The sequence below is a fragment of the Sceloporus undulatus genome, chromosome 2, assembly GCF_019175285.1.
Source record: "Sceloporus undulatus isolate JIND9_A2432 ecotype Alabama chromosome 2, SceUnd_v1.1, whole genome shotgun sequence".
Lineage (NCBI taxonomy): Eukaryota > Metazoa > Chordata > Lepidosauria > Squamata > Phrynosomatidae > Sceloporus > Sceloporus undulatus.
This window is the reverse complement of record NC_056523.1, coordinates 232,203,204-232,231,042: the sequence shown is the minus strand read 5'-3', so window position 1 is coordinate 232,231,042 and position 27,839 is coordinate 232,203,204. Positions and strand designations below refer to the sequence as shown.

At 41.4% G+C, this 27,839-nt stretch overlaps 1 protein-coding gene across 1 annotated transcript in view; it reads left to right on the top strand.

Annotated features, from left to right (window-relative positions):
- The window catches only part of GSK3B (glycogen synthase kinase 3 beta), a 107,274-nt gene that overhangs the window by 5,120 nt on the left and 74,315 nt on the right, over positions 1-27,839 (top strand). The window contains exons 2-4 of the mRNA XM_042447743.1: positions 8,948-9,239; positions 12,165-12,222; positions 12,635-12,760. Of these exons, the coding sequence (XP_042303677.1) occupies positions 8,948-9,239; positions 12,165-12,222; positions 12,635-12,760 (476 nt within the window). The remainder of the gene's footprint in view (positions 1-8,947; positions 9,240-12,164; positions 12,223-12,634; positions 12,761-27,839) is intronic.

The window sequence follows — 27,839 nt, the reverse complement described above, 5'->3', positions numbered from 1 at the left end:
AATGGTCTTATGGATCAGATTTTATATTCTGGCCTAAATCCAGTCCTTAGTCCCACCTACAGTGGACCCACTAAATAATTGGAATAGCCTAAGTATAGACTTCTCATTATTTTACCGGTTGTAATCTTTGGGCTGGTACAGATGGCCCTAAAGGGGCAGCTTGACGCTGCACCATTGATTGGCGGATCGGTTCTCTGCGGCAACACACACGATATTTCCTTCGCCTTCATTAAAATCATAATTTGTAATTCATAGAAATCCCACAAAAAAAAAGTTTTTGATGCTTCTCATTCAAATTTCTCCTGTTTAGTTGTCAAGCTACCGTCTTCTATTTTTTATCATTGTGTGAGTTGGGCAACAAGTGATAATATCTTTGTTATTTGTAAGGTGACAGATACTATTGTACGCTTGTTTTGATTCATATAACCAATGAAATTAAACCCAAGTTTTCATAAAATTCTCGTTTTTAATGTTAAGTGTGGCCACCCCCGCTTGCAAGAGGCCCAGGCCCACCCTACCTGAGGACCATCTAACTCTGCTAAATTCGTCACATTGGTAGGATGAACTGCAGTTAGTCTTTATTATCAGTGTAAACAGTTTTTAAGCACCAGGTCTAGAGTGTCCCTCCATAACACCAGTTTGTAGGGAGCGACACCCTAGACAAACAAATGGGTCCTAAGGAGATTAGGCCAGAATCTCCTTGGAAGCCAGGATGGCAAACTGAGGCTTTCATACTTGCCACATCATGAGAGAGACACACTTTTTTTCTTCCCTTTCTTCTTTTTCCCTTCCTTCCTTCCTTCCTTCCTTTCTTCCCTTTCACCTCCCCCATAGGCCCACCCCTCCAGCTCAGATTAGGTATTAAAGGGCACCTTAATTTACTCATAATAGCTGTAGTTTCTATGATCATTTTGATCATTCAAATAAAGGCATGGTCTACCCCCCAAAAAACAACAACAACAACAACAACAACAACAACAACATGGTTTTGGACCTGTGATTTTGTGGGGATGAAGCTACCCACAAATGTGCCTGCATTAGTGTTCCCCCCCCCCCCCTCATTTTTGTCCCTACAATTGAAGAAGCCTGTTTTGTGCTTTTACACATGGTTTGCAGTGATTTCAACCCACTTCCCCAAGCTCTTTATCTTTATTCTCATAGGCTTTAAGGTCCCTTTGAATAAGCAGCGAGGAAAAGAAATATTCGCAGCAATAGGCGTTCGTTAGATTAATATGCTTTTTTAGGATATAAAGGGATTTAAGTTGGAGCTGGTGGGATGATCTAATTGCCTTTCCTAAATGGGGCCTGAGTTTCATTTGGCTCTAGACAGCAAGATATATATATATATATATATATATATATATATATGTAATGGTTGACTCAATTATGTGTGCAGATCAGGATTTTTTTAATGGGCTATCACTATATAGGATGCATAAATTATAAAGTGGAGAAAATTGCTATTTGATATAATTGTATATCTCTTTAGTGGCCTAAAACAGTCCCTATATGCTGTGACAGAAATACCTCGAATCCAAATACACTTTAGTCTGGTTAATTTTATGAAAGGACAGGTATTTATAACAAAACTAGATAAAATGGTGCTTCGGCGCCAACCTCCCCAACAAGCATGCCTCCAAATCTACAAATATTTGCGTAGAGTTCTGTCTGATTCAGACAAAAACCCAGTATGGGTTTGCGTCAAGGATTATCGTTTCCTGCCGGAAATGTGGCAACGTATCAGGCCATTTATTTCTGGAACGTCTTCAGCTTGAGTTGAAGGTCTGAAAATATTGGATTGCAGGAAGCTTGCAGAATATGTGGTCCTCCAGGTCAAGCACAACCCAGGAAGTCAGGTGTAATGTATTATAAGCCCCCCCCTCCTTCTTCAAATACCATTCAACAAGCATCACACATCGGCCAGTCTGTCAGAAATTATGTATTGAGGCCTCAGGCTTTGCACTTTGCTAATGCATTGCCCAGATGAGATGTGGGCAGATTTTGAAAACATCATTATTGTGGTCAGCATTTCAACAAAACCGAGGGAGGGAAGAAAGTACTGTAATGCATCTTTAATATTGTTAAAACATTACGTTTTAGTTCCAGAAACATACTGCCACTTATTTTTTGGGATTATGAATGAAGAGCCTTGAGAAACTGCAAACCACGCTTCATTTATTATTATTGTTTGTATAATAATATAAGCACACCATTATTATTATTATTATTATTATTATTATTATACCAATAATAGACCATTATTATATTTATTTGTATCCCGCTTTCCCCCCAGAACCGGGACTCAAAGCGGCATACAATTTAAAAGCGCAGTACAAACTTACGAAAGCGACAATTAAAATAGAATATTGCAATATTAAAACAGATCTTTTGTTTAAACATTGATTAAAAACGGCTTCAAGGATGTTTATACAGCACCACTTTAATAAATCAACGTATGACCTTACACATTTCTGTTTGTTTTATTACATTTTATCCCACCTTTCCGTTAAAATTAGCGCTTAAGGTAGCTAACATTAAAAATTTAAAACCAATTGGACAATCAGACAGTTGAAATAATTGCAGTAATTGAAGGTATTAAAATTATGATGATAATCAGTAAATATCAAACAGTTAAAAAGGCGAATCGTTCGATTATAATTCTGTCACTGGCCTTTGATCAGTTATGACTCATTGTCTGGTGAAAATTAAAGTTGATCATAATAGCTACATGCATGTTAAGATTTATTGACAGTCAGAACTTTGATGTCTTTTTCTTTATAGTAGTTATATTAATTGTCCCACTACAACTTAGAATTATGTTACATGAACCTCACACAGTATCTACTTAGAAGCAAGTCCTGTTTCATGCAGTCGTTACTATCTTTAGGTATGTTTTCTGCTGCTCCAGAGACTAGGACCCGGAGCAATGGATGCAAGCTCCAGGAAAAGAGATTTCCACCTCAACATTAGGAGGAACTTCCTGACAGTAAGGGCTGTTTGACAGTGGAACACACTCCTTCCTCGGAGTGTAGTGGAGTCTCCTTCCTTAGAGGTCTTTAAACAGAGGCTGGATGGCCATCTGTCTGGGATGCTTTCATTGAGAGTTCCTGCATGGAAAGGGGTTGGACTGGATGGCCTTTGTGGTCTCTTCCAATTCTATGATTTCACTGTAAATCACCAAACTGACTTGAATGAAAATCTTCATTATTCAGGTATTAAAAACACTACTGTGATTGGGTAAAGCTACAGATCACAAGGCAAACATTGTGCTTACAATTTTATTCTAAGTCTAAAGTCGTTTTACTTAATTCTTTAAGTACTGTCATCAAGAAGAATTCGACTTGTAATCCCAATAAAATGAATTAATATAAGAGGCAGGTTGTAATATTAATTAATGTATTGGCAACTAACAGCCTTATGGGTCAGGCTGTTAGTTGCAGGCTGGACCCGTGACTAAATCAATAGCTTCCAGATTGAATGTGATAGTACTTAATATCTGTACTAAATGCCAAAGGATGTGTCTTGATTAAGGTGAATTTGAGCTACTCCACCTTCTGATATCTGCCTTTAAATCTTCAGGAAGGAGCTTTCAGGTTTCTCAGTGGCCATTTGCCAGGCTGGTTGAAGCATGGCATGATTTGACCTTTCTCTCTCTCTCTCTTTTTTAATTCTTGTTTAAAAGCAGTAAAGCAGGTTTCTGTTATGTTCTAGTACTGCCATTCCAGTCCCTGTGCCAACATTTCTTAGTCAGCTTCCATGTGGCACATCTTCCTTGGTCTTAATTTCTGATAAGTCTTACTTATTCATATTCTCCTTTGCCGCTTCATTTAGTCTTTCATTTTTTTCAGCTTGTAAATCATTCAGATTTATATTTCAAATGTACACTTTCTAACCCCACCCAGGGTTCAGTCAATGGGACTTGCACAATATAGATTTACCCTAGTTGGGACTGGCAACTGGATTTAGGTCTCTGATTTTATACTTCCAACAATCTCCTCAGTAAGCTACATCATTCCTGTAGTCTTGATGTATGCTTGTGTACCTATGTCTTTATTAAGCCTCAACTACAAAGACAGAAATGTTGGGCTGGGTGACTTCTGCCGGTATTTTATGGCCCCATAGGGATTTTAAAGGATTTCACGGAAGAATACAGCTGTCCCATGGCCACAGGAGTCTTTGTGGATGTAGAGCGGAAGATACTCTTATTTCAGTGGTCCTCAAACTATGGTCCTCTGGCTGTTTTGGACTTCATCTCCCAGAATCCCCAGCCAGCTTGGCTAACATTTAGGAATTCTGGGAGCAGACGTGAAAAACATCTGGAAGACCAAAATTTGGGAATCACTGCTCTATTCTAAAGGAGCCTAGAGGCAGAAAACGTGTGGTTTAAATAGTTAACAGAGGCCTGTTACAGACTGCCAAAATAAAGCTGCTTTGGGTCTCTTTGGAGGTATGCTATTTAAATGATGCATGGGTCCTAAGAATCCGGAAGCTGCACCAAAGCTGCACTCCAGTGCTTAGGAATGGAGTGTGGCTTTGGCATGACCTCCGGACTCTTAGGACCCATGCATCATTTAAATAGCATACCTCCAAAGAGACCCGAAGCAGCTTTATTTTGGCAGTCTGTAGCAGGCCAGACTTTCTTCTCTGTGAAAAAAAGGTAGCAGTGTTTTTAAAACATAAACTTATATCTAGTGGAAAGCAAGAAATCCCTCTCAAGTTTGTGAAACACACAAACTCTGAAGGAACAAAGTAGTTTTTATTTGCAGGAGAAGTAGGCATATGCTGTTAAGTGACAATTTTTATCCCAGTAGCATGATGATCCCTGTTGAGGACACCCAGCTGAAGAGCATTACTCTACAGACAACCAAAGCATGTCCCTTGGAACATTTCAGACATTCTTGCAAATAAATGTCTCACCTGTAGTGTACTTCTGGTTTTCTTTTCTGTTGCCCTACATTTTTTGTCAAATGGTGCTGACATGCATTACTGCATTTTGTCCGCTGTAGAAATAAGTTCCAACTAGTGTAGTCCAATGGCAAAATGCAATACACATGAGGAGAATTTTTGGCTGTAAGCAAAGAAAACTCTTACATGGCACCTGGCTGAACTTGGAGATAAAGGCCTAAATCATATTGTTAGTCCTGATTAGAGTAGAGCCATTGAATCACCTGGATTTATCTATTTGTCAACTCATCATTCAACAATTGATACAGAGAATGTACTTTATTTGGATCTAACCAACAGGATTCCAGCCATATTTTGCAGCTCTGCTGGTGACAATGTTGTGACATTCCTACTTATCCAGTTCTGTGTGTATTGTGGGACAAAAAATGACTCTGGAAGTACAGTGGGCCCTTGGACTCCACTGCGGTTTGGTTCCAGGATTTCCTGTGGAGACCAAAATCTGTGGATGCTCAATTCCCCATTAAATACAAAGGCATAATAAAATGGTGTCTCTTATATAAGATGGCAAAATCAAGGTTTGTTTTTTGGAATTCATGTTTTTGGAATATTTTCAATCCATAGATGCTTGAATGTATGGATAAAAAAATCCATGGCTATGGAGGGCCAACTGTATTGAAATATCCTGTTTGGTAAGATCAGGGTTAAAATATGTAAAATTTAGGTTATCACACAGGATTTATTTTATGCTTTTTCTGCTCTGAGAGAGAGTTTATTCCTACATCTGATATCTAGGATTTCACCATCAGCATTTTCAACCAGCTCAGATTTGTAGTTCTCAGATTAAGAGGCACTATTTCTAGTTTGTGAAGGCTGGCACACATTTTTGGTTGGATTCCTTTTAATAAGAACACTTCATTATAACACCCTTTCCACTAATTTGGTTGTTAAAGTAAATCCTGAAAAATGTAAAATGTCAAATGGAACAGTGGAATTAAGTATTTGACATATGGAATTGGATTATTTAAATCCCAAATAACAAACAAATCTGAAGTTCAGGTTTAATGATTTCTGAAGGTGAAATCATTGATGACTAAGAAGCTTCTTATATACTCTGCTTGAGGTTCAGAAACAAAAAAATTGAAATTATTTCAAATGAAATGACAAGTAATTCCAATTCCTTTTATATAGAAAGATGCAAAAGGGAACTCCTCAAGAAGCAATTGAAAAAGAACCCAAATTTTGGTTTTATACTGCAGTTTGAATTTGATTTGGCATAATAAGAAAAGCTACCTGTAATAAAAAAAGCTTTCCACAAACTTGGGAGCATTAGTAGTCAACATCCTCAAGCCACTGGAAAGCTGTCAAAGTTTGTGAAACAGTAATTGCACATGATCATGGATTTATCCATCCATGGATTCAAAATATTCAAAACATATATAAATTAAAACAAAACCACCCAATCCTTGGTTTTGCTGTTTCATATAAAGGACACCATTTTACTATGCCTGTGCTGCAAAAAAGGAACCTTCATGGTAAGTATCAATGTTTGATTTTATTTTACCATTGCTTGTCAGATGGTAAGAATTAACATACATATGCTTAAGTAGCATTGCTGTGTGCCATGTATTCATTTCCGACTTACAGCGAACCTAAGGTGAACCTGTTTTGAGGTTCTCCTGGCATAATTTGTTCAAAGGGTGTAGTTCAGTATAGTGTAGCATAGTTTGAACATTGACTTATATCTTTGGAAATCAGGGTTTGAATCCCTGATTGACCATGGAAACCCAGTGGGTGATACTGGGAAAGTCACAATGTCTCAATCTCAGAGGAAGGCAAAGGCAAACCCTGCTGTGTACAAATCTTTCCCAGAAAACCTCATGATAGGTTTGGTTTGCCATAAGTTGGAAATGACTTGAAGGTACAGAAAAACAACAGACTAGCACAACTCTATTGGTTCTTCAGTCTTCTTCAGTCTTCCATGGTGCTATTTACTTCTTATTTTTGTTATATATTGACCTGTGACAACTGCTCTTGCAATTCTATAGTATGCATACTCATTGTCTTATTGTCTTAAATTACATTGTCTTTCACTCTTCCTGCAGTTTGATTTCTGATTCCATACTTGAAACACACATTATTATTCTGAAGCTTTTTGCTTAATCCAGGAGTAAATCTCCTCTTCCTCCAAGAAGTCTCAATATTCTGAGATAGATTATCTTGATCCATTTCGGTCTGGTTTCAGGCCCAGTTATTGGATGGAGATATTTGGGCACCATATTTGGGAGTATGTAGTTGTTAGTTCTGTTGGACCTCTTAGAATCTCCATTGTTGTTGTGTGCCTTCAAGTCATTTCTGACTTAATGGCAACCCTAAGACAACCCTGTCATGGGGTTTTCTTGGCAAGATTTATTAAGAGGAGGTTTGCAATTGCCTTTCCCTGAGGCTGAGAGAATGTGATTTGTTCAAGCCCACCCAGTGGGTTTCATGGCCAAACAGGAACCAAAGCCTGGTATCTGCATTTTTAGGTACTATTAATCTTGGTATCTTGCTAGGATGGGATTTAGAGGCACAATTTTGCAGTGGTTCAGTTCTTTTCTTGTAGGGGCATGCCTAAAAGGTGGTGCTGGGAGGATTCCAGTTCGACAGCTTGGATGTTGCCCTGTGAAGTCCTGCAAGACTGCCTTGTCTCCTGTCCTATCTTTCATATACGTGGCACTTCCAGAAGTTGTTTGGAGTTTTGGGGTTTCATGTCATTGCTATAGTGGTGACAACCAACTCTATTTTTCTTTTCCACTAATCTCCAAGTAAGATGTTTTGATTGTAAACCATTATTTGGATTGGATGAACGCAAACAAATTAAATTTAATACAGAAAGATCAGAGAAAGGAAAGGTGGGGTGGATTAATCTGTCCATCAACCCCATCAGCAAACTGTCAGTTGAGAAAGATCTCAACCTTGAATTCTCACTACTCTGCGAAGGTCACTGGAGTTGAAATGGAATCAGTAGTCCCTCATAGGAAACATAAAAAGAAGAAAAGGGCAAAGGACAAGACTCAACGCAGCCATACATTGCACAAATCTATTCCTCTAACTCATTGGTTCCCAATCTGTGCTCCAAGGAGGCCTTAGGGCTCCTTGTGCACTTCCCAGGTGTTCTGTGGCCACTCCAGGAAAACCACAGTCTATCCCATCTCCCCTCACCCCAGTAACACCACTCCTAAACACTATTAATGTGTAAGACACAGCGTAGGCCTCTTAGTAGCACTACTATAGAAATTTATTCTAAAAAGAGCTCCGCAAGTCAAAAAGTTTGGGAACCCCTGCTCTGGCTTGTGCTGGAGACAAATTGGAACCCTCATTTCCATCCCAGTAGCATGATCCTCCAACCTTACTGTCTTCTGAAAATCCTGGCTTTGCCACTTGTGGAACAGGCAGTTGAGCACTTTCCTCTTTTCCCTTCACACAAACCATTATCATCAATCCATTCTGTAAAGCATGGTTTCTGAAGGTGAAATCATTGAGTCTTCTTTGATGGTTTGAATATCAGTAACTGCTCTACAAACTCGACCTGTTAGTCCTCAGACATGGACTAATAGACCACTTCCTCATATTCCATTGCCACCATGTTGTAGGTACCAACAACCATGGTCAGATTTATCCTTGAGCTCACCTAGGTCCAGAAGGAGAAGTTGGTACCAGGAGGATGTGTGACTGGCAGATGGGAGAGACAGCGTCAGTGCTAAGGCTTTTGCTTGAGGTACTATGACTCTACGTCCAGGCAACATAGAAGGTCTCCTTCTGTCACTTCCAGGGAGTATGAGTTCACTTGAGGAATGTTGGAGGAAGATTTAAGAAAGCATGAAGCAGAGCTTTAGAAACTGAGGAACACTATACATAGACCCTTTCCGCGTCCCACTGCAGTTCTTAGTTATTCTGCTGAGGGGCAAAACCTACTTACAGAGACTTTAGGGGCCTCAGCACAGGATCAGACTGCTCAAATAGTTCCTGTGCCACCACAAACTGTCCAATCTACCCCAATTAGGTCTCGATCTCCAGTCAGTGCTTTGGATGATACCACCACTGACACTGAATCCGACTTCAGTTTGAAGGACATCCCAGCTCAGCAATCTGCACCATCTATCCTGACTGAGATAGATCCCTCTTTGTCCAGTGATGATAGAAGTTCCATTATGAATCAGACCATCAAGATAACAAAATCACTCAACATACACATCAACCAAATGAAGAACCATATTGAGGACCCCATCTTCTGTAGTGTACAGAGGCAGGTCCCTGTACCAGGGACACTACTGATGTTACTGCATTTTCTACAGGTGATACAAAAATCTTGGCCCATTCCATCACTGATACCTTTGATGTCAAAGAAAATAGAATTTATTGAATGGCTGACACTGGAGAGGATTGGCTTGGACAACCTGTGGGTGCAGCACAGTCTAAGACCTCCCATAAGATCCACTTTACACTGGTGGCTAAGGAGGGGAAGAAACTGGACACAGTGGGGAAGATGGTTATATTCCTCAGCTGCCCATGTCTCCAAGATTGATAACTATACAGTTTGCATGGGGGGCTACCAGCAGCTCCTATGGGGGGAAAATGACACCCTTCCTCAATAAGATTGTTGGCCACTACCAGACCATGACAAAAAAGAAGTGCCCCTTTACAATCTAAGACACATAAATTGTCAGCCCTACAGATGGCTTCACTGGGAAGGCTGTAGGGGGGCCATAATTCTTGAACAACTTGCATAGCCACACTCCTTGGGCTTGACCTCGCAGCCTTGCTCCAGCATTGAGGATCTGCCTTTTGACAAAGAAGGTCTTTTTAACATGTCCACGAATTCAGCTTTTGAGCACACACACAAGATATGTTCAACAGCTGTTTGAGTTCCAGCAGTCCTCTCAAGCCACAGCCATACTGAGGACTGCATGGAATAGATTCAGAACTGGACAGCGAAGATTTTACAATCCAGCCCATCCTAGGCACAAGGGATACTGCATTTTCCTCTCTTCTTCCTTGTCTAAGAAAGGAATTGCAGCCTCAATTTCTTCATCGGTCAAAGAAATTTACTCACAAATAATCAGTATCAATTTTGACTTTGCCTTGGACAACATCTTTGCTACCAGCCCTTCTTGATGTTGTTTGCCATGTTTTGTGAACAGGCTCAAGAACTTCCACCATGCTTTGGCCTCTTATCACCTCAGACTCTTGAGTTCTCAAGATTATCAACAGGGGACATGCCATAGAATTAAGAGAGACTGCCTATACAGATCTTCAGGGCTACCTCTTTGTTTCCAGAGTTGAAGCAGGAGGTGGAGATTCCCTTTTCAAAAAGAGGCCATCAAGCCTGGCTCTGTCCCACCTGAATCAGAGGTACTTCTCCTGCTATTTCTTTGAGACCCAGAAGGATGGTGGATTGAGTCCCATCCTGGACCTTTGGGACATCAACGCCTATATCTCACCAAAACAGTTCAGGAAGATCAAACTCAATGCTATCCTTCCCCCTGATGTTGTGTGCCTCCAAGTTGTTTCTGAGTTATGCTGACCCTAAGGTAAACCTATCATATGGTTTTCTTGGCAAGTTTCTTTAGAGGGCATTTGCCATTGCCATCTTCTGCAGCTGAGAGAGTGTGACATGCCCAAGGTCACCTAGTGGGTTTTTATGCTGGAGCAGGGAATTCAACCCTGAATTTAGAGGCATGGTTCAAACCACTGTGCCACTGTGCCACTGGCTCTCTCCTTCTGATACATGAAGGCAAATGGTTCACCACACTGGACTCAAAATACACCTACTTCCAAATTATGATCTGCCCAGGCCACTAGCGTTTCCTTTGCTTCTCAGTGGGGGACCAGGTGTATTGGTTTTGAGTGTGGTCTCCGCACTGCCCCATGAATATCCACCAATGTTGTGGTAGTGGTAGCAGTTGGGCTTTGACAGCAAGGTGTCGTCCTGTTCCATTATATAAATGTCTGGCTCACTAGCGCTCAGTCCAGACATCAATGTCTGGATGGTATTCATCTCATCCTTGAGCTTCTGGATGCCCTCAGACTAATGGTGAATTGGGAGAAATCTTGCTTTATTCCTTCTCAGATGATAAGGTTAATCAGAGAGACAATTGACTTTCAGGCCCAAGCCTCCTTTCACCAGATACAGAGTTCTTTAGAAAGTTCCTTTATCTCATTGCATATAGAACTGCTGTGTTGAGGCTAGAGACACCCACATCCTCCTAGGCTACATGGCATCAACAACATCTGTGATGTTATATGCCAGACAGACCATTTAGATTCTATAGGCCTGGTTTCATTGATTTTGATTCCATTGGGGGACTCCCTGGGAGGGTGGTTCACAATATGAAGAGCTGTTCAGTGCTCCCTGAGATGGTATACGGAACCGAAGAATATACAGTGTCATAACCTGTCCCCCACAACAGCCTCATAATGTAGTCATGACAAATGGGTTCATGGGGAGCTCAGGTCCACTTCAATGTTCTCTTGATCAAGGGAAAGTGGTCTTCCAAAGAAAAGATTCTCTGTAGTAGTGTGCTAGAGCTCCTCCGGGTGGAGAAGGCATTTTGTTCATTCGAGACATTGCTTCACGATTGGATAGTACAGACAGAAGGCAGCATGAAACTGCCCACTCTGTGATGAACTGTGCGTCTATTTGATTGGCACATCGAATGAAACATCTCCATCTTGGTGATCTGCCACAATTGGTGCTCCATCTGGATGTAGTGTTCCCCTTCCTTCATTGGTAGGGCAGCTCCAAAAACAGACAATGCCAGATGTTCTGTTCTAGGACTCATTGGGGAAGTCACAGGACAGTGCCTTCATATATTGGTGGGATGGTCCATATGTCTGTGACTTTGTACCCTTCAGCTCATCAGGGTCATCTCAAAGTTGAAATGGAGCAAATTTCATTCTGATTACTCAGCAGTAGCCCAGGCAGCCCTGATTCGCTCTGTTGCTCCAGTTGTCCTGGTCTGTATACCTCAGCTTCTAATGTGGTCAGCCTGGCCACTATACACAACGAAACCTCCAGACCTCCATGCCCTGAATGTCACAGCATGGAGAATACAACACTTAGGCACTTGGGACCATAAATGGAGCTGCTTATAGACCATAGACAGAGTGTTCCTACCAATATAAGTGGAAAGCATTCTTATCCTTCCTAGAACTGAGAGGGATCTGTCAGAATTGAGAGTGGGTTAACTATGTTCTTGAGTTTCTTCTCTTGCTTTCAGAATATCTCCTATATTAGCTGTTACTTGGCTGCATTATTGGCCAACTTCCATTTCATCGGTAAGCCTCCCAGGACCTATTCCTGAAGGGGTATAGGAATATTCATTCTGCCAGTTTCAGGACCAGTGACAGAGTGGAACCTGGAACCTAGAACTTTTGTTGACCAAGAATCTGAGAATCCCATGGCACCCTATGACATTGCTCTCCTGGAAGATGGTTTTCCTGGTGGCCATTACATCAGAGCAGTTAAACTCTGTGCACTTCGACTGGACGCTCCATATTTTTGGTTTGATTGGGACAGGGTCATTCAGACTGGACATTACCTCTCTTCCTAAAGTAGTCTCTGTGTTCCGCATCAATCAGGATACTGTACTGTGTTGCCTGCATTGTTGCCAAACCTGACTTCGGATCTGGAATGGATGCTACACTAGCTCAGCATTAGTTGAGCTCTTGTCTTCTACTACGTTGATAGGACTGCAAGTTTCTGAACTTAACAGATCTCTGTACTGTACTCCTGCCTTACCTGATGAGTTACCTGATGTCTTCAGGATTGATATGCATACTTCTCGGTGGCGTGATGATACTCCTGCTTTCTGTGGTTAGTAGTTTCCTAGTGTCCCATTTGTGTGAATCCCAGAGACCATGAAGGAGGAGGACAGGTGGCACACCTGTAACTAGTTCTTCAAGTGATCATTTGTGAATTCACACAATCCTTCCCTTCCTGCCCTTGTCATGTCCTGCCTATCCTTAGTTCTTTGGGTCTTGCCTTTACAGTGTCCATGGAACTGAGGTAAAAGGTCAGAATTGGTACTATAGTTGGCTGAGGGTGGGCAGCGTTACTGCCAAATTTGTTATGCAACTGTTCTGAAAGAGTCCAAACGGTGCACTATATGGGTGTAGAGCAACTCATGTGTGAGAATTCACAGATGACCAGTCGATGTCCAGTGTGCATTCCTTGCAAAAGCATAGTGTGAAAAAGAATCCAAGACATTCTTCTCCCCAGGTTCTCAGTAGAGGAAAGGAAGGTTGTTTTTTCTTCCTTTGGCTCGGGTAAAGGTGGCAGAAGCAAAGTCTGACTGCTGTTACCCCTCGAGATGTGAAGGCCTGGGTGGAGGGAGTTGAAATAATGAGGGAGAACTTTTTTCTTGAAGGCACAGAAGGGATGGAAAATTGTTTTCTATGATGTTTTGCTTATTTATTTAGTGATATCTTTTTGTTTGTGTTTTGTGTGTCTTCAAGTAGTTTCCAACTTACGGCAGCCCTAAGACGAACCTATCATAGGTTTTCTTGCCACGTTTCTTCAGAGACGGTTTCCCATTGCCATCCTCTGAAGCTGAGAGAGTGTGACTTGCCCAAGGCCATCCAGTGTGTTTACATGGCCAAGTAGGGATTTGAACCCTGGTCTCCTCTTAATCCAACAATCAAAGCACTACACCATTGTGGCTCTTGCTATCGTTGTACATTATGCTTTACCAGTAAAAGAACAACAAAACTGTTCCCTGTCCTCAGGTTTACAGTCTAATTAATGCAAAGGGAATTAATAAATAAAATATTTCAGACAGGGTGTTCATATATTTATTCTCCCACATTATTTCTAAAAGCTAAGAGGAAGACTTTTAGGCAAAATTACAGTATGTGACATCATTGCAATTCCTGGTTGTTTTTCTTTTCTCTTTTTATGGGAATGAGTGCTTTATATATTCTGGGCATTATGAAGGACTGAAAGAGACAAAAAAATCTTCGTTTTTACTAATATTTATATATATTTTTAATTTTTCTGTTTATTTTACCTGCTCCACATAAACTGTAAACTCAAAGAGGATCATTATAGTTCATGTGTCCCTTACATTTCAGCACTTTGTAGCTCCATTTGTAAGTAAAATAAAATTTAGGAAGGAAAATTGAATTTGTAATTTTGGAGTAATTTCACGCCAAACCAAATTATAAATAATGCATTTTATATTTCTAAAGTAGCAAAGTGACTTTTAGTCTGAAAAATTATATTTCATTTTTTAAAAAATTCCAGTTTTTTGCCCCTATAGGAAAACCACTCCTTCCCAGTTTTTTCCAAATGGCTTCAAAAATCACAGCATTTTTACAGTTCTACTTTCCCTGCTTTTGTGTTTGCTTTTGTTGACTCTCCCCTCAGAACTTGGACGTTTCCTCTGTCTGTCTGTCTGTCTGTTTCTCTCCCCCTCTCTCTCACACTGGTGCTCCTTTTCTGACATCAGCCACTCCTGGGCAAATTATGCTTCTTGGAGTGAAGGTGTGAGGCAGCAATGCTGTGCATCCCAGTTTCACTTCAAACAGCTCAGTAGATTTGCACAAGATAAGCAACTACTGGGCAGATTGTTTTTAGGGTCGCTGGATAGGTTTAGCACATCCATTGTTTCCTCACCACAAGCAGAGCAGTTCTAATCTCTCCCCTCCTTGAAGCTGTGTTTATATACCTGGAGGGAAGAAAATAGAAGCAATGTGGGCATGCATATTGCCTCCACAGGAAGCAAAATGAGTGGTTACTTTGGTTTGCCCTTATACATCTTGTTGGAAATGATGTGGGACTCTGTTGAATTCTCCTGCTGACTTCCAACTGTGGTTCTGGAAAGAGAAACTGTCTTTCAGGAAACTTTTTGCATAGCCTTGGCCTCTCTCACCCTTGCTTATTAGACAGTGGATACCAAGAGCCCACTGTATAGTAGGTTCTTGTGATCAGACTGTTTTTTCCTACTGGACAACATGTACCAAGCCTTTTGAAGGACCATTGTTTGCTGTACCTACATCAGGAGATTGTTAGGGACAACCACACTTTTTGCCAGGCTTCGGAAGTGTCAGAGAGCACCTGGACAGACGTTGGTTTGTCAACCTGGGAGACTTGTTCCATTCTGTTCAATTGTTGTTGTGTGACTTCAACTTGCTTTAACTTATTGTGACTCTAAGGTGAAACTTTCATGGGGTTTTCTTGGAAAGATTTGTTCAGAAGGGGTTTGTCATTGTCTTCCTCTGAGGCTAAAATACTTGCCAGTGGAGTCTCCATGGCCAAGCAAGGATTTGATTCTCGGTCTCCACAGAGTTGTGGTCTCAAACTGTAACATCACATTGGTTTTCTCTTTTTAGTTTTATAGGAGTAAATCAGATGTCGTATGTGAGGTCTACAACTGAATAAAAATGCGTAGAATCATATTGTGAATTGTAAATAGGTTCATGTTTAGTTGAGTTAACATAACAAGGACTGGAAGAGAGGGAGAGAGACATGCTTCAATGGCATAGTCATGGGCTAGGCATTTAGAAGGTCCCAGGTTCAGCCGTTATCAGCTCCAGTAAAAATTATATGATAGTAGCTGATGGGCAAGACCTCTGCATCCTATCATTGAGATGTACAGCAAATGAAAACGAACAGTGCTGGGTTCGAAAAACCAGTATATACGGTAGCCCCACATGTTCAAGGGAGGGAAGAAGAGTGAGAGAAAGAAAGAAAGAAAATAGCTTTCTGGATCATTAAGTGATCATAGTTACAAGGAAGTAATTGAATGAGATTAATCTGGGAAAACAATGTATCAGCCTAATTATGGTGAGGTTGCAGAGTTTTGGAGTTGAACCTTTATGTTGAGACTATGCAAATGATGTTTCCATCATTTTAGAGTAATCGGGGTAGGTAGCCCCCAATCTGTTTACAGCCCTCTGTCCATATTTTCCATGAGCAGGAAAGTTTGTCAGTACAGAACTGCTTTTGTTCGTATTCGCTACCTGTTACCACTTTAAGAGAGATAAAGGAAGCTTCCCTTTATTTGCTTATTTTTCTTTTAAAATTGCCATGTACACTCCTGCAGCATTAATAATTTCAGCATAACTAGAGTACAGGATGAGTCTCCCTTATCCATAATGCTTGGGACCAGAAATATCTTTGATTTTTTTGGATTTTGGAACGTCTGTATTTGCATATATCTACATAATGAAATACTTTGAAGATGGGTCCCATGTCTGAACACAAAATTCACTTGTTCCATATACACTTTATACACATAGACTGAAAATAGTTTTACACAATATTTTAAAATAATTTTGTGCATGAAACCAATTTAATGTACATTGAACCATTAGAAGAGCATAGGTGTCACTATCTCAGCCACCCATGAAAAAAGTGTTGGTTTTTGGAATATTTTGTTTTTCAGAATTCTGGATAAGGGAGTCTCAACCTACAGTTCTCAAAAGCTTTCAAAATTTCCTATTACAATTTTATTAGAGCATTAGTTAATCGAAATGGATTATATTACAGTTGAAGGTTTAGCCTAAAATTTGTTGGTGATTCGTGTGGGATTGCCTTAGTGAGTCAGAGACTAGCTCTGTAGAACTGCAGCCCCATTCTCTGGAGCTTGGTGAATAGGCGGCACCAACAGGGGTGTTTTGCGAGTGTGCTTAGTGGGGTAGTTTTGAGAGTGAGACCCTGAGTTCTGTTTCAGTGCCTGCTTAAGACTGTTGAATATAGATGGTCACCTGCAATAGCTGTCATCATCATCATCATCATAATAATAATAATAATAATAATAATAATATTTATTTATTTATATCCCGCCTCTTTTGCTTTGAGGATCGAGGCGGGTAACAGCAAAGTTAATACAATATACAACAATAAAAACAGCAAGCCCCACAAGACCCCAACCCAACCCTCTCTCCCAAAATTAACAGTAAAAGATGGTTAAAAAGTACATAACAATACATTAAAATTAAAAAAGAGAAAAAACAGACCTCAAATAAGAAAAATAATAAAAGGAGGGGGATTCAATTGGTTCTGGACATTATCAATCGGGGAAGGCTTGCCCGAAGAGAAAGGTTTTTGTCACCTTTTTAAAAGCCTCGAGTGAGGATAATTGGCGAATCTCTTCCGGCAGGTCATTCCAAGTTTTTGGAGCGGTGACAGAGAAGGACCTCCGGGAGGTCACCGCCAGTCTGGTCTTTCTAGATTGTAGAAGGTTTTTCCCGGAGGATCGGAGTGTACAGGAAGGATTGTATGGGAGGAGGCGTTCCTTCAAGTAGACTGGACCTAGGCCATGTAGGGCTTTATAGGTGATAACCAACACCTTGTACTGTGCCCGGAAGCAAATAGGCAACCAATGTAGTGATTTTAAAATAGGTGTAATAAGGCTGAAATTGGATTTTCCGGCAAGCAGTCTGGCTGCCATGTTTTGTATCAATTGGAGCTTCCGGATGTGGCACAAAGGTAGAGCGCATTGCAAAAGTCAATATGAGAGGTTACTAGAGCATGTATGACCGTTTCTAGGTCCTGCTGCTCCAGGTAGGGGCGCAACTGGTGTATCAGCCGAAGCTGATAACAGGCACTCCTGGCTATCACATCAATCTGAAAAGACAGCTGAAGCCACCAATCCAGGAGCACCCCTAAGCTGCGGACACAGTCTTTCAGGGGAAGTGTGACCCCCATCTAGAACTGGCGAATTTATATGTTGCGTTCTTCCCAAAGGATGTGGACAACTACATCTGCAGCAAGTGCAAGTTGGTTGCCGCCTTGGAAGAGAAGGTCCAGCAATTTGAGGCCCATTTATCCACTCTTTTGCATATTAGAGAGCATGAGGCTTTATTGGACAGAGCAGAGCAGACTGTCCTGGTTGAGGAATACACAGGAGAGGTCTCTGAGGGAGAGGTCAATTTCCATACACAGGAGGTAGACAGTTGGAGGAATGTAACAAAGAAGTAAGAGGGCCAGGGATCATCCTGTGAGATTGGAGCTGCAGAATCAATTTGAAGCTCGCTCGCTCTTATCCGTGATGACGAGGGGAAGGAAGAAGAGCAGCAGTATCACTCCTCAGAGCATGTGCATGAGACTTTGGAAGTTTCAGCACACAGAATGGCCTCTGCCAAATCTTGGAGGAGGCGTATGATGGTAGTGGTAGCAGTAGGGGATTCTCTGCTGAGCAGCACAGAATCAGTAGTTTGTGGGCCAGGCAAGATATCTTGAGAGGTATGCTGTCTTCCTGAGACAAAAATATACATTGTAAAAGAGAGGCTGAAGCCCACTGACTGTTGATTCATGTGGGAATCAATGACACTGCAATACATAGGCTTCAGAATATCATAAGGGATTATGAGGCTCTGGATAGGAAGATGAAGAACCTGGGTTACAGGTTGTCATTTCATCTTTTCTCCCAGTGACAGGGCATAGCCCAGGAAGGAAGAGATAAACAGTGGAGGTGAACAACTGGCTCGGCAGATAATGTTGCCAGGAACAATTTGTTTTCTTTTGACCATGGTAACAGCTTTATCAATGACTTGGAAGATGGAATAGAGGTCATGTTTATGCAATCTGCAGTTTGACACCCGATTAGGATGGATAGAGATCAGGATCAGAATTCAAATTGACCATAACAGATTAGATTTAGGCCAAAACTAAGAAAATAAATTTCAACAGGGAGAAATGTATGGTATTACACTTATGTCAAATAAATAAAAAGAGAGAGAGAGAGAGAGAGTAAAAGTAAAAGTCTCAAATATAGGATGAGTGAAACCTGGCTTGACAACCATGTGTGTGAAAGGGATCTAGGAGTATTAGTAGACCACAAGCTGAACTTGAATCAGTGTGACGCATCAGCTAAAAAAGCCAGTATGATCCTAGACTGCATGCAATAGATGTATCGTGTCTAGACTGAGGGAAGTAATAGTACCACTGTATTCTGCTTTGGTCAGACTTCACCTAGAATACTATGTCCAGTTCTAGGCACCACAGTTACCAAGTCCTATGAAGAGCTGCTTAGGGAGCTGGGTATGTTTAGCCTGGAAAAGAGAAGCCATTTTTAAATATTAACTATATTAAGGATGGAGCAAATTTGTTTTCTGGTACTCCAGAGGCTAGGACACTGAGCAATGGATTCAAACTCTTGGACTTTTCTTAGAGGAAATCTTTCCTAGAGACATTAGGAAGAATGTCCTGGCAGTAAGAGGTGTTCGGCAGTGGAATATGCTCCCTTGGAGTGTGGTGGAGTCGCCTTCTTTGTAGGTTTTTAAACAGAGGCTGGATGACCAAATGTTGGGGATGTTTTGCTTTTGTCTGCATGGCAGTGGGTTGGGTCTGATGGCCTTTGGGATCACTTACACCTCTGTGATTCTATGATTCATTCCTTTTGAGGTGTTAGAGTTCCCCATTGCAAAAAGGAAATAGGAGATAGCGGAGACTCTGGAGCAGGAGACTCTCCCAGTTCTCAGTGGAGGGGTGCTTGTTGAATTAAGTACAGCGCGCCCGCGCCATACGTGGCCTTGAGCATACACGCTCAAGCCGCGGGGCAGAAGGGGCGGCACGTCCCATTCAGTTGAATGGGCACGCGCCCGTTGTGCCTCGCGCGCAGCCGCGCTGCCGGGCATGAGCCCCATTGTTTCCAATGGGGCTCGAGCATAGGCGGAATTCGCCTTACGCAGAGGGATCCGGAATGGATCCCCCACGTAAGGGAAGGACGGACTGTAGAAAGTGATTCTCTTGTGCTTAGAACCTAAAGCAGTGCTAGAAATTTCTGCTGTGCTGCTTCTAGGTGCCTGTCCTCAGGGGAATGTGATTCTTTCACAGGGTCTCTTGAAAACACATTCAGGTTAGCCATGTTGGCCATACAGCAAAATGAAACAGGACCCAAAATCCATAAAAGACTAATGCCTTTATTGACCAACCAAAATGCACAAAACAGTAAAATTTAACTCCCTTAGCGGCAGTAAAATAACTCCTCTTGGGATCCAGGGTGTGCTTTACTTTTGTGAAGCCAAAGGCAAAGAACTTTTTTCTTTAGAGAACATTGAATTTCTCAAGAAGTCTCTGTATTACTACATCTGGAAAAACCTTTAGATGTTGTATAGGTAAAACCTAGGCCATTATAGTGTAAAAAAGAGTGGTTTACCTTTGTTGAAGTCCCACCCTTACTTGCCTATTTTTAGGATTTCTTTGTTACAACTAAATTCATTATCTTCAAATCCAGGAAACATATTCAGGAGTAGCTGTGTTGGCCTGACAGCAAAATACAGTAAAATATAAAATCCACAAAAGAGTGATACCCTTATTGGCCAACCAAAGTGCACAAAACACTGTGTAAGCATTCAGAGTTCCACTGGACTCTTGGGCACTCTTTCATTACTTAAGGGAGGCGTGCTGGAAGGACTAGAATAACAACTGAATCGTGCTCTTTTTCATTCATTCAGAGCAGAAAGGTCATGTAATATGCACATATACCTGTGCATGTATGTGTAAGGACTGTGCAAAGTAAGTTCTGTTTTTGGAGATGAACCCATAAGTTGGAATGGAAGAAGGAGCTTACAATTTTGTTGTTGTTGTTTCTCATTGGAAATGGGGAGAATGCTGTACAGCTCTTGATCTGCTATTTAAGAGTTGAAACAACCAAGAAAAGCTCTGCTTCCCTTACAGTTGCTAAACCCTTCCTTTCTACTTAAGATAACAGCCAGTGGCCTCCCACATCCTCTAAATCTATTTTTGAGGTCATTCTGCAGCTGCCTTTAAAGTTGTGGGAAGTCTGCTAAGGAAAAAGGGAAGGAGCAAGAATTGTATCAGAACTTTAGAAGTGACTTTCTTTGCCAGTCGAGTTTTAAGTACAGTAGTCTTGTACATACCTATTCAGAAGTTGCATTCAGTGATGTTTACTCTGTGATAGGTGTGCACGATATCACTCTTAAAATCTTCATTGGAGAATTGATTTAGAACAGTGGTCCCCAAACTGTGCCCTTTAAGAGATTTTGGACTTCATCTCCCAGACGCCTCAGCCATGTTGACCAGTAGTCTGGGATTCTGGGAGCTAGAGTCCAAAATTTCTTAAAGAGCATAGTTTGGGGACCACTGATTTAGAACATTGTTCAGCATTGATAGTCATTGGAATTGTGGAGTTGATTCTGCAAAACAGTTTTCTGAGCCTATACTCTCCTGATATGGGGGGGGGATTAGTAGATTAAGTAGAATATCAGTTTTATGATGTCATCCATGGGAATATTGATGGTGGCCTTGTGGCCTTTGTTGTCTATTTTGATTAGATATGTGGGAATTTATCATATCTGTGATCTGTTAATTCATTAAAGTTTCTTTGAGTAAAAACCCTAAATAAAGGCAGGCAGCTTTTAAAAAATGATCTGTATACCACTGATATTTTACAAATTGCATTCCATTGTTATTCTTTGTGGTCTTTGTGAATTACACAAACAGGTTATCCCGCACCTGCACAGTGCACAGTCTATATTCTTCTAGAGCTGTTACATAAGCGTTTTGTTGGTAGCCAACGTTTTGTTGGTCTGCCAACTCGCTTCTCACCTAACTCCTCATTTTCTTTTTGTCTGCTGCAGCAACACTGTCTCAGGAACACTTTGGAGCTTACTTTTCCTTTCAGACTTTGATTTTTGTGTCTGACTCCTTCTGTCTTGTGGTTTGGTGGTTATTTCTTCATTTATTGATTATCATGGTGTCTCAGGTACTTTTAAAATTGTACCAAGTATTTTGGTGAAATAAGTGGCACTTGGCTTTGCATAGTTGTGCATACATAGGTTGTAATACAGAGGCAAGGCTAACAGTTCTTTTGTGTGAAGAAAGCCTATCTGAGACTTCTCAGGCAGCTGGGAAACAGTGTTTTCTGACAGATCATCAGCTTCTTGTTCCCTGCCCCACCTCCATCCTTTTGAGTCCCATTGACTCTTCAACCCAATTGGCTCTCAGGTGGTCTTATGTGGAACGTATCTCTATAATGGCTTAGATGCATTGGGTGGAAACCAAGCCAGCATCACCAATGGCCACAGACCATTCTGACATTGCTATTGGAGGAGACATATGAGGCCAGTCACTCCATAATATGGGTCTATTGTCAGTACCCTCTTCTCACTCCATACAGAGGAATTAAGTGAAGTCAGTCCCTCCATACCAAGGGCCAGTCATCAGTATGATCTCATTTCATGCAGAGGAAACAGAAGATGAATGGTGGGTCCCTCCATACTGTGGGCTCTTCGTTCATACATTCTGTCACTCCATACAGAGCAAACAAATTGGGCCAGTTCCTCCTTGCCAAGGACTTGTTGTCGGTGCCATCTTCTTACTCCATTTGAAAGAAATGAGAGATATGATTTGTCCCCCCCCCAAATACTGAGGACTCATCATCAGTACCATTCTCTTGCTCCATACAGAGGAAATGTTAACTTGTTGTCTCTATACTGAAGGCTGTTTTCAGTACCATCTTCTCTCTCCATATGGAGTAGACAGACGTAGTTGGTTCCTCCATATGGAAGGCCTATTGTTAGTACCATTGTCTTACTCAATATGGAAAAAAATAGCATCTCAGTCCCTCCATACTAAGGGCAGATTGTTGGCATCATTTTCTCATCTCATTGGGTGATACACAAGAAAAGGTCAGTCACTCTACCAAGGGCCAATAACTGGTATCATCTTCTTGCTTCATATGAAGGACGCTTAACAAGTCTGTCTCTCTACTAAAAAGCAATTGTTAGTACAGTTGGCTTACACGGGGGATCCATTCCGGTCCCCCCACGTAAACTGAATAATGCGTAAGCTCAAGTCCCATTCAATTGAATGGGGCTCGTGCTCGCGGTGTGGGAGAGTGTGCATGCCATTCAGTCTCCCATCACGTAGTTTCCACGTAAGCAGGAAGCCACGTATGGGCCGTCCACCTATAGCACAAGATATTCAGTTGGTGTTGGGCTTTACAACCTCCACCATATCATTCACAACCTTTGCCAGGCTTCAGAGGTGGCTCCTTCAGGCCTCCTTCCTGTTTTTCTTTGAACCTCTGGATGATTCTCTTTGTAAATGTATCCCAATAACTCTTAATGTGGTTGTTGGGGGATGCCATTGAGTGACATCCCACTAGATTCTATGTTCTTGTCAGAGGTCATTGATAGCAAGACAAAACAGCTCTGCACATCAGTGCTATTTGAGTTTTGGCAGTTGCAAAATCCTTTCAATTTTTTGAGTGACATTTACAAAGTGAAGTGGTCCTGATAGTTGCATCTTCACCATGGATCAACAAGTGAGTGCATGGTATACATCCATCTCTTGATAAAGATATGGGTGTATCCATAAGGTTGTCTTCCATCTGCCTGCCTGGAGTAGAATACACTCTTGCAGATGACTGGAGCAGGCCTGAGTCAAGCTTGAGCCCTTTTGCTGGTATTGTACTAGCCTTATGGTTTATGAGCGAGTGGCTGCAGTACAGGCATTTAACCACTGCGCCACCAGCTTCTCTCTCTGCTGCATAATTCCAGTAGTCAGTATTGGAGACTTCCACTAAATCCTGTTAACACCTGTTAACACTCTCCATTGACAGAAATCTAGACCTCTGTACAATCAAGCCCACAGCGTGGAAGCTTTCTCTATGATTTCTTTTGTCAGTCTCTTTTAGCAAAATTATTACTGAGCCTAAAGGCTGTTCACTCAGTGCTCTTATGCCTATAGGTGGATCAAGTTCTGTGAATTCTTTCAGTTTCAGAAGATCTCTCCAAAAGATAATACTGTCATGTGTTCGACTTTCTGGTGCCCTTATCCAATTGTTGTCCCTGTTTTAGGTTAAGTGTTACTTTGCAACCCTCTCGTGGCACTTCTGATGGCTAGGTAAGGCTTCTTGTTTATCAGATCTACTGGTCAGGGAGTTCTTGAACAGTGAAAGGACTTTATACCCTCTAGAGCATGGCCTTATTTTAATGGTCTAAGAAACACTTAGAGCTGATGGCTTCCTTTGGTTTAAAATTATAAACCTGATGGATAGCTTTTCTGATAGTGGTCACCATGGTTAGGAAAAGCTATGAAGCTATGTACTTTGTGAAGGGATCAACCCCACCTTCATTAGGCTAAACACTTCCTTCTTACCAACAGTCCTGTCTCCTGTCCATCTCAATTAGGACATTTCCCCCCAATAACTGCCACGAATGTAGGGCACTACCTTCAGAGATTTCCTCCATTGTTCATCTGCAAAGAAAGGATGACCTGTGTCTATACAGCTTTTCTATAAGTGGATTGCAACAACTGTCTGCAGTGTATATGAGGTAGTAGGCAAGCAGCCTCCTGCCCAAGTGAGAAGTCATTCTAGTGTGATTGCAGCCTCGATTACATCCTTTAATAGTATTGTTCTGCGTAACAACTGCAAAGCTGCCCCGTTTTCCATACGACTCACTTTTGTATCTCACTATCCTGTGGTCACAGATGGAGGCTACCTTTGAATAACCTGTGCTTTTCTCCTGTGTAGCATGACACTCCCTCCTCCTATGGTTAGTGGCTTGCTAGTCTCCCATTTGTGTGATTCACAGAGTTTATGAAAACAGGTTGCTTACCTATAACTGTAGTTCCTCGAGTGTCATCTCTGAAACCACACAACCCTGTCCACTCTCCCCTTGTTGTGTCCTGCCTGTCCTTAGATCCTTGGCTGCTGCTTTGACTTCCATGCAGCTGACGGCTTAGATGGGAAGCAAGCTAGCAAGTCACTCGGAAAGTGGGTAAGACTGCAGCTAAAACAAATGCATCTTGTGCAGGTGCAGGATGACCCATTTGTGCAGTTTTACAGTTTACCAGTCAAAGTACAACAGTTACATGCAAGCAACTGGTCCTGTGGCAAGGTTGTGGAATAGTTGAGAATATATGTACTTGGCCCTGCATTTGGTTCATTTTTTAAATGAGCAATATTGAGCAGATTGATTGTACCTGGCTGAGATTATAGAAGGAGCTAACAAAACGATGGCTTAGCTAATAGTGTAATATTGGTTTTGCTGATACTATTGTGGAAGAAAAAGGTATTAGAACTGGGTGTGTGCCATTTGATAGATCTCTACAACTTTACAGATACCTTGGTAGACCAAAATAAATTATTGAATGTTCTGCAGCAGGAAGAAAAAAAAAGATTTTAGAGCTGTTGAGTTATAAATGAAGCAGGAGTAAAGCTGACTGTAATCAGGGATTTAAAATCCACTATATCTGTATATGGAATGGCGACAAGCAAAGTTTTACTCAAGGAGCTCAGGAAATTACTGTATCTGTAAGCTCTTATTTCAATGACTGTAAGGGATATCAAGGGGCTTTTGCATGCACTCACCATTGTATGCCGTGTGTGTGCCATTTGATAGACCTCTACATTTTGGGAGCAATAATCTTATATCTACTACTAGAAAGAGGCAGAGTAAATTTAGTGGGGGTTTTCTGCACCAATGGCTTAAAAACTTATTAGAGAAATGTTGGATGAAGGAGCTCACAGCTTCATGGGATATAGTACTCGTGGGTTTAAAAACCAAAGAAGAAGTCATATCAAATTAAAACCATCTCAGACTGTTTGGTGAGGATTAGGTATATGACTGGCTATCAGGTGTCAAGAGCAGGATTCAGCAGTAGCTTGTGATACTATTGTAGCTTTTACCTGGACATTGTGAATGTATTTTTGATCTTTCAGTAGCCGTTGACGTTTGGCTTTCTTATGTCTTGTTCAGGAATGACAAAATACATCTGTCAATTTTGTACTTGAGCTCTGAGAAGCTTTCTTTCTTTCTTTCTTTACAGAATTTTGCCTCTTGTAGAAACATTCTCTTCAAAACTGTCAGTTTTCATGTGATGACAATGATAATGGAGGGATGAAGCTAGGAGGCTGCCTTCTTATGTGCTGACCTTTTCGCACCCCTGACTAGGGCTGTGGTATCTCTAATTACACACATGATTGATGCTTTTACATCTACACAGAGCTAGAACCAGAACCTTCTAGCAGTTCACTCGTGTTGGCAGACGTTCTGCCCTCTTCCCAGTGTGCATACTCAAGACTTTCTGGAGTCTACCTTTCTATTATTCTTGCTCTTATCAACATAGCATCAGCTTTATCTGGAATAGTTTCTTTGCACTCTTATCTTAAAGTGTGAGCTAGACTACGTTTTGTATTTTTCTTGTTTGCTTTCCCTTTTCTTCTTCTGACATTTTCCCCTTAGTCCCCTTTAGCTTGTATTTTCATTTTCCTGTGGTTCCTTTTTAACACAAGGCATCCCATTGCCCCTGTAGTGCTGAAAGCTCCAAATTGCAAATGTTGGGTTTGTGGCATAGTTCATATCTTCATTTGGATAAAGACTTGCTGATGATCTATGCTCACATCATCAACAAGCCATCAAACAAGCTTGTTAGTGTTGAAAAATTATTTCTAGCACCAATTTGCAAGCTCTGAACCATTGATACTCTCACTACCTCCATAGATGGCTTTGTTTCTCTGTCTCCTGGCACGGTGCAGATTCTCACAGGGTTAGACAGTGAAGAGGAGGTTGGTACTAATCCTACTGCATCCATACTTAATGCAGGCTATTAGGGCTGTTTTGTATGCCTTCCAGTATTGGAATCTTCTGGTAATAGGTGAACACATGCAGCTCACTTCATTTGTATGTGTTCATTGTTCAGATCAGTGACCTACAGAGATAAGAATATTTCTTTTCTTAATAGTTGCAGTAGCCTTGACATATCTCAGATGGGGGGGGGGGGGGGAGGCACAATGTGTAGGGATGCTTATCAACTCTGGGCTGTGCATTTGTGAGTGCACATCACTGTACTTGAACTTCTATTGCTGATGAAGTCATCTTTCTATTCATTATTACAAAGATGGTGAACAAGATACAAGAGGAAGGGAGCTAGACTCCAGTGATAATTAACTGTATGGTAGCTTTCTGAAGGCACCAGGCCTGTTTCTGAGATAGGCTTTTCCAGCTTGATGTTGCTGACCTCTGGCTGTGGTTTGATATGTTCATCCCACATTAATCTTCTGGGGGAAGTAGGATGATTGAAGCAGTATAGAAACCATTCATGTTGGGTTTTCCAGTTGAGTCCTGTACCTCTACATAGGGGAGAAAGTGGTAATACTACTGGATGCCTGATTGTTTCCTAAGGTTTAGTACAGACTTAACCCAACCTCTTTATTTTTTCCCTCCTCACTTTTGTGGCCAGGGTACAGTATTAGCATCCTTACCAGTCTTCAGTCTTCATGTGCAATCCTCTTTTGACTAATATGGACTATATCCTGACCCCCGGGGGGAAAATGAAATACCTCTGGAGCATGTTTTTGGAGTGGCCTTCAGAATGAGGGACCAAAAACATATACAAATGTCATGCAGAATTTAGGATGATGCCTGAGTGTTTTAAGGATGAACAATAACATGAGAATGTTCGCATGTATATTGTGAAGAGAGTGTGTATTATAACTAAGGAAAGGCCTCTGGATCAAAAGCTTATCTTGTTTTTATGTCTTTAATGCAATTAAAAAACAATAGAACACAGAGAGGAGTGCTTACAAGGATATCACTGATTTTCTATCAGTTTCTTTGGAGCCCCACCAAAAAACACAGCAGCCCCACCATGAAGGAATCTGGAGATGGCCCTGTATTACTACATGCCAGATTGCTTGTCGGTAGAGAACACACTGTACAAAGAAGGGATGAGAATCCTGGGCCCCTGCAAACGTTGTTGGGCTGTAACTCCTGGCCTTGACTGCCACTGGCTGTGCTGGCAAAGACGGCTGGCATTTGCAGTACAACAACATCTGGAAGGCCCCATGATTCCAACTCCTGATATAGAGATAATTACAACAGCCAGCTACAGGATTATTCCTGAAGCAGATGTGCTTTCACTTAAGCCATCAAAGACTCATTTGTTTTAAAAGACTTGCCAGACCAAGATCTGCACA